The 8,019-nt window shown below is 38.4% G+C and overlaps 1 protein-coding gene across 2 annotated transcripts; it reads right to left on the reverse strand.

The window, feature by feature from the left end:
* Window positions 1-247: 247 nt before the first annotated feature.
* LOC116029932 (vestitone reductase-like) lies at window positions 248-3,882 on the reverse strand. 2 transcript variants are annotated; one of them, XM_031271986.1, is made up of 3 exons: window positions 3,150-3,882; window positions 1,555-1,663; window positions 248-616 (listed from the first exon to the last, which is right to left on the reverse strand). In XM_031271986.1, the coding sequence occupies exons 1-3, from the start codon at window positions 3,808-3,810 to the stop codon at window positions 478-480; spliced, it is 909 nt and encodes a 302-aa protein (XP_031127846.1). In that variant the 5' UTR covers window positions 3,811-3,882; the 3' UTR covers window positions 248-477. The 2 variants fall into 2 exon arrangements, with proteins under 2 accessions (XP_031127846.1, XP_031127845.1); XM_031271985.1 differs by having other exon boundaries at window positions 1,462-1,663; window positions 3,150-3,881.
* Between the last annotated feature and the right edge of the window lie 4,137 nt (window positions 3,883-8,019).

Here is an 8,019-nt window from a genome sequence, read left to right on the forward strand (position 1 = left end):
TACAAAGATGACAAAATTGCTATATATCTACATAGAAAATGTATCGTTCGTATAAATAATTTTTATAACTGAGTTGCTAGACAACGAGATAATTAGCCCAATTAATACAAATCATAAACATTGATATATAAAATGTCTAAAGTTTTAGCACCGAATGTATATATATACACGTTGGCTATTAATTAGACAATTATTTGTTCAAATTCAACCAATGATAACATCAGAAAACATAATTGATCGAACTCAATTATTCAATTGTACTATATAATATTCGATGTTATAATTTACATAACTGTATATCGATCTAAATATCCTTAACATATTATAACAAATTCATTCCGTGCAACGCACGAGCGAAAATACTAGTTTGGAAAATATTCCAACCTTATTCTCATAAATTTATTCCAACCTTATTCTCATAAATTTAAACTTGAACTCACATAGACTAAAATAAAATAAACTGAAAAAACATCACAACTAAAGTAAACCTCTTTGTTTGCAACATTCAATTGCCCCATCGAACATGTCCTCCAGACCATACTTGAACTGGAATCCAGCGACCAATAATTTTTTCGAAGATTCTTTGGGGTACTTAAACCCTTTCTCCTTTGAGACTCTACAAAACGACAAATAACACTATTACTTAGAAATTCTTGAACCGAAAAATGTTAATTTTCTTATTAACATAACTATCTTTGATCAGTTTAAATAAGGAAAAGATGAAATAGGCCCTCGAATTTTACCTATAAAGTCAATTAGATCCCTAAACATTTTAAAGTTATAGTTAAACCCATCAATATTGTATTTTGGTGAAATGAAGCAAAAAAATCAATTAGTATCATTAGGGTTCCGCAACCCTCTTACGCAAATTCCGACAATAAAACGACTAGCAACCGACGAACGGTCGCTGGTCACGGAGAAGGATCGGAAGGTGACCCTAGTCGCCTTCCAGAGTGAGAAGGCGACCATCCAGGTTGCCTTCTCACCAGAGAAGGCGGTGATATGAGAAACACCTTCCTTTTTCGTGACCTGCAATCGTTCACAGATTCTTTTCTTGTCAGAATTTGAGTCGGGGTGTTGTCGGAACTCTAGTGACATGCTATCACAAATTACTAACCGATTTTTAGGTTTTATTGCAACTTTAAAATGTTTAAGACCCTAATTGACTTTTCAGGTAAAATTAGAGGGCCTAGTTAACCATTTCCTCCTTTAAATATTATATATAAGATAAGTTTTTAATTAACAACTATATTTTTATTAACTATTCATGTACCGTTGACTTCACTCTACATTAATAAAAAAAAATTAATGTACTAATTATGATTTTAGTATACAAATTAAATATGATATGATTGTTTGTATATATGTGAAAACAAAAAGTCCACGTGAAAACGAAATATATTATTATTATTATTATTATTATTATTATTATTATTTTAAAAAAGTGAAATTGGAACTTACTTGATAAGTGGAATATTATACTTATGAGAATATCTAGTGGACAAAAAAGCAGAGAGCTCTCCAAGTGTAGTATTGACCGCACAGCAAGTGTACCTTCCTTCCGCGTTTGGATGCTCGAAAACAAAAATGTGTGCACTTGCAAGGTCATCTACGTGCACGAAAGGGATTACTGATTGGTATTCAATGATGGGGTCATTGTCACCTGCACAAATTAAATTAAATTAATGACTTTTTAATATTCTTTTTTCTTTTTTGGATTTATGACTATTTAATATAATAATAATAATTAATGATTTACTCTTTTTGTTTGAAAATCTAGACATTTTACCTACTACTGATTATGATGATAATAATAATTGATGGAGATATCAGAAACAACTAAGAATAGAGATTTGAAATTCAGGAGCCAGAACTTGAAACTCAAAAAGAAGGCCCAACGGCTCAAGATGGAGGACTGGAGGCCAAAGGCGAGGAACTCGCATCCCCAAGGTGGAGGACTCGGAGGCATGAGATGAATCACTTGGATTAGTCTAGGCGGTGCGTAGGCGGTATCTAGGCGGTGACCTATTATAAAAATAAAAAAAATAATGCATGTGTGTAGGTGTATGTCATATTATATATTTTATTTCTACCGAGTTGTGCGAGTTAACTCGGTCGAATTCGGCCAAGTTAGCCGAGTTAGGCGCTAGGTGGACGCCTAGGAAGCAGTTCGCCTCTGTCTAGGGGCGCCTAGCACCTAGGCGGTCGATTTTTGCAACAGTGCTACTGATGATGATGATAATAATAATTGATGGAGATATTAGAAACCCTTTAGAATAGGGATCTGAAATTCAGGAGCATAGAACCCTAGCCCCAAGAAGAAGACCCAACAACTCAAGATGGAGGACTGGAGGCCCAAGCGAGGAACTCGGATGCTCGAGGTGGAGGACTTGGAGGCATGAGATGAAACACCTGGTTTTGGCGACCTGGGCATAAGTGCCCCGGACTAGGGGCCCAAGTCTCAAGTCTAGGGCTTGGCCTCTACTGTCGTCCCTGGACGACTCGGTATCTCGCCTTGGAGCCTGTCTCCAGGATCAGGGCAACGAGATTTGACGTAACCCTGTGGCCCACCGTGCGGACTTTGACCCGGTCTTGTGACCCACCACGAAGTTAGTTAATTTGGTTTGATTTATCTTTATCATTTTACTCTTTATATTTTATGTGAGCTTATTGATCCACGCACACCCCGGGCCAATTTGTTCCATCAATAATAATTAATAGTTCACTCTTTTTGTTTGAAAATCTAAACATTTTACCTACTACCTCTATGATTATAAATAAGACTTTTTTTCCATTTTATGACTTTAGAATTTCTGTCAACTAGGATTCACAACTTTTATTATTGACATAAGTAGTGCTCCACTATTTTTTTTTAATTTTATTTCAGATTTAGTCCTTCTGACGAGATGAAAAAACTCACCGGAAGGACCACTTGTCAATCAAACCTGACATTAGTATCATTTTTTTTTATCAAATCCATAAGTTAATTGACAAGGTGGAATGACTAAATTCGGAAAAAAAAAAATTTAAAATGATGACGCACTACTTATATCTGGAATGAAAATTGTGAGTTGGAATGAAAGTTGTGAGTTGGGTGAGATGTAAGACCAAAAAGTGGAAAAAGATGCTTATAAAGAATGAATACATACCGAATATCCAGGCCATGGACAAACGGACAGAGTAAGGGCATTGAGGAGTGATGAAGGGGCCATGTATATATGGAGGAATCACAGTCACCAAATCAAGCCCACTCTTGTGTGCGAACTCAAAACCTGCCTTCTCGATCATAGTCTTGCAAATGGAGTACGCCTTTTCACGGCTTATGGACGACCTAATATACTCCACATCGCTCCAACAACTCTCGTCCACCACCTCCGCTCCCTCATCGTTGAAAACCATGGCCGACTCGCTCGAAGTGTACACAACTCTCTTCACTGTGCCGGCCTTCACGCACAGTTCGAATATACGCACCGCCCCCCTCACCGCTTCCCTGTATTTTGCCTCGTCGTCGTCCTCTGGGTCCTCCAGATCCGGCATTGGCTGCGCCACGTGGAACACGCCCACGCACCCTTCAATCGCCGGGGAAAAGCTTTCCGGGTTGTCCAGATCGGCGACGAAGATCCGGAGCCTCCCCGGTGCGCCTTCCAGGTTCGTGAGGAAGCTCGTGTCTTTGGGGCTCCCGTCGCGGTGAGATCTCACGGTGGCGTTCACGGCGTAGCCTTGTTGAAGGAGTTTCATGATGAGGCGTGATGCCAGAAACCCAGTCCCTCCGGTTACACAAACGCACCCCTTCTCATTCCCTTCCGCCATTTTTATCTACTCGATCTCTGCTCTTCAGTGTAATTGTGTCTGATCTCTTTTATCGTTGACTATTGTGTGTGTGTATATATAATTACCTATAGCTCGGGTATTCCCTACCCATTTTAAAATATCTATGCTCCCTATCTCTAGTGTTGGCCTGTCCTTTCAATCCAATTGCCAAAATAACGTGTTTCAAATTTTCATAATATTAGATTTAGAACTTATTAATATACAGAATTTATATATTTAGAAACTACACTAAAAGTACTATTAAACACAAAAAATTAAATTTAAAAATAAGTAAAACATACTAAAGAAAATTAAAGAGAGTTTGTTTGACCAATAAATAGTAGGTAAGATAGATAGAATGAGACCGAGGAAGTATCAAATTGTGTTGAAAGTATGACTGGAAAAATCTAGATGAGCGCTAGCTTTAATTTCGACCATAGGAAAGTTGAAAGCATGCAGTGTCCTTTAACTTCAATAGGGGTTATTATGATTTCCCTTCCACTTAGAGTTGGACCTTAATTATCTCCTCATTAACCACTTTAGCATTCACATTGAATTCCACAACATCTATTTTGTGAGCAGTAGTGTAAGGAAAGCATAAATATCTTATTAGACCACACCCTTGAAATGCCCTAATGATTTTTTGGGTCTCCTCTATATCTTGTGCATGCCTCCTGTGACCCTCACGATCAAGAATCGAAGCTGCCATTATTTGTTGACTATGGTCCTGTTTGGTAAATTATCAGCCTATCAGCTAATTTTAGCTTATTTGATCACTATTAGTTGTTTGGTTAATAAGCTTATTGTAACTACAAAATGCTAAAATTCAAAAGGCTACTCAAAGCAACCTTTTCAATTAGCTTTTTGAGAAACGAAATTATACCAAACAGCTATCAGCTAACAGTTAATTTATCAAATAACTTTCTACAATCAGCTAATATTATCAACAAATCATATCTTCTAACCCAAATAGCCAACCCAATCAGCCAACAACCATTTACCAAATAGGGCCTAAGTTCTTCTAGAGTGGGCTTGGGGTTAGGCTTTTGCTCTTTAGCCATTCTTGATTATGAAAAGATTTTTGAGAGTGATTGGGAAAAAGGTCAAATACACACTACTGAACTTTATACAAGAAGTTAATTAGGTTCTTGAATTTTGAAAAGCTACAATTAAACCTATCAACTTGTAATTTTTATACATTTAGACCCAAGAACCAATTAATTATTACCTGTAACCGTAGGCAAAATAATACGTAGCAGCTGGCGTGCCATTTTTAAAAGAGTAAATAACTGATTTGGTCTTTGACTATCGATTTTACCAAACTATTAAATATTCAATTATTGATTTCGTAACCGATTTGGTCCTCCGTCAGTTTGGCTATTAAATCGTCGTCTACTTTGAGGATAGAATGGTAATATCACAACGTTCTTGCATTCCCACCCCTTCCATAGCTGCGTGTTAGTTATATAAACCATCTTCCAAGTTTCTTCCAACCATCCTAACCCTAATTTCTTCTTCTCTGTAACAAATTACACACTTCTGGAACAAATTACTCACGCCATTCTTAAATTCTTCTTCTTCCACAACAAATTATGATGCATTCTGTCAATACCTATAGTGAGGGGAGTCACAATTCATCAAGAAGTTGTTCAATGGTGATCCCCATTTATCACTGTAGCCACTCGTTGAAGCTTTGAACGTTGTGGACGAATGATAATCTGGGCAATAAGTTTTGGGTTTGCACATACAAAGGATATTGTTGGTAAAGTCACTCTCCCTTATTTTATTCCTTTTATTTTATTGTTGCTTATGTTGAGGTTTTTGCTTCAGGGAATGCATCTTGGTGGATGTGGATTTGTAAGATGGTATGACCCTCCAATGTGTTCAAGATCAAAGGCAATAATCCCTAGATTGTTACGGAGATTAATTAGACCAAAATGATGAATAAATTGAAAGACTACAAACAAAATTAAGAGCTACTACTACTAAAACTAAGAATTCTAAATTTAACTGTTCATGTAGAGTTGTGATGATTTGGTTTATGTTGTTAATACTAATTGATGGTTTAATTAACCCAGGTGGTCTAAATTAACACACCCGATAAATAAAGGATTGGATAAAGAAATGAACAATATTATGAAATGACAATGAAAGTGTGTCACGGAGACAATTCTTGTATTAATTTGTTGTGTAATTGCTATTACAAGAATAGATTATGACAAAGATAGATATGAATGTTTTAATGAGACAATAACAAAGCTATTTATACAAACTAAACTCCCTAACTACCCCCTAACACGGTGGTATAGTTATAACTCTGATTTGACCGCGCCCGCAGTTTGATCGACCAAGGCCCTCGGTTGATGTCGTCGTGGCTTCTTGGTTGAGGTGGCCTCCGGATGGTCCTGGTCAAGCACAGGACTCAACCTCGAGGCTTCGGGTCCGCTTGCAATCCTCCTTGCTTCGTCTTCTCAGGTCGATTTGCTCCGATCCGTTTACAATATATCCCGCATAAGTTGCCCACTCTCCAAGCTGTGACCTTCGTGCATCTGAATATATTTGCAATTCCCCTACGAACTGGGGTATGAAGATGCGTGAATGTCCCGAGTGGATTTTCCAACCGCGAATAAAATAGCGCCTTTCCGCGAATGGACTCCTTCTCCTACAAAATCTCTTCTAGATGTGATAGAATCACAATAAATATGTAACTCTTCCCTATAAAAGAATTGAAAACACCTCAAGTCACACCCATCAATTCACATCACTTCCCCATCAACTTTCTATCTTCCCAACACCAATTTTGAATTCTAAAATGGAGTCAACCCCTTTTTCTCCCTTTTTCCCCCCATACTTCCTCTTCTCAGCTACCTCTACGTCTGTAAATCTCGATGCCTAGTCCATCAGTTCGGTGTAGGTTTTGGGAGGGTATTGGATGAGATCCCGGTGAAAGGTGCTAGACCACAGGTTGTTTATGAAGATTGGTATGGACGACCTATCATCGAAGTTGGCGACCCCCAGTGCTTCCTGCTTCCACTTGCTGAGGAACTCAACTAGAGACTTCGAGCTCCTTTGCTTCACGTGGTACATGTCGCGAATTGTTTTCTCATTCGCACACTTGATGCTTTGTGGTTTTAGTGGGAGTGAATGTGAAGTGGTACGGAAGGTGGTAAAACGAAGAGTCAAGACTCCCTGAGTGTCGTGTCTCTCAAGGATGGCGAATGAGAATCGAGTTAGTGTGTTGGCATCTAAGAGGTTGAAGAGAAAGAGTTACGGGAATGACTAAGGGTTGGATTCATTTGTAAAAAGGGGAAGGTTGATAGTTGATAAGCACCAAGGATAGCACTTATAAGGGGTCTTTATTAGATTAAAAGCGCATCGTTTTGAAATCCAATTACAACAATTGCATGCATTTCAGCTCAAATGCGATCAATTTCTTCTAACAACATTTCCAAAAAGAGTCTTGAAGTATTTCACAGGTTGGAGAGGGATTTGAAGCTGAAATAGAGCAAAAGACAAACAAGCCGAAATGCAGTAGCGCCCCACGTAGCCTCACACGCGTGTGGCTGGGCGTGGAATTATTCCAGAGAGCCACCACGCCACTCACACGCGTGTGAGCAAGCGTGGTCGGGCCAAGGGCTATTTTGGAAAATTTGTTCCTTTTCTTTGTCACCTATATAAATCCCTTTTGCCCTAAACCTAAAAGAAAAAGAGAGTTGGAGATCAGAAAATTGATAGAATAGAATAGTTAGATCTAGAGGGTTTTCTCCCCTTTTGGGGGAAAATTCCTTCCATTCATAGTTAGAATAGATCAAGGGCAAGAAGGAAGATTGGGATTCAAGATCAAGGTTGTAAGATCCTCTTTTTCAAGAGGTGGTAACCATTCTCTTCAATTTCTAATTCGATACTTGTTTCTTTGAATTTCCTTTTCCTTTTCTTGTTTCTTAGTATGCTAGAGTAGATTAGATAGGGGATTGGTGGCCCCATGGTAGATCTACGTTGATGTTTAATATTATTATTTTGATTTATGAATTTCTTGCTTGTTGGATGTTAAACTTGTGTGGATGATGTTCTTTAAGCTTTGTGCCTTTTGTGGCCACATTAGGTAGCAAACCCAAAGGAAGTGAGTGTGCGCGCGATAGCGGCCACCCATGAGTCTCACTCACCCATATCTCCGCTCTTAGTCCGAAAGGACAAGACCCGAGAGGAGTG

Source organism: Ipomoea triloba, chromosome 9 (assembly GCF_003576645.1).
Source record: "Ipomoea triloba cultivar NCNSP0323 chromosome 9, ASM357664v1".
NCBI classification, from domain to species: Eukaryota; Viridiplantae; Streptophyta; class Magnoliopsida; order Solanales; family Convolvulaceae; genus Ipomoea; species Ipomoea triloba.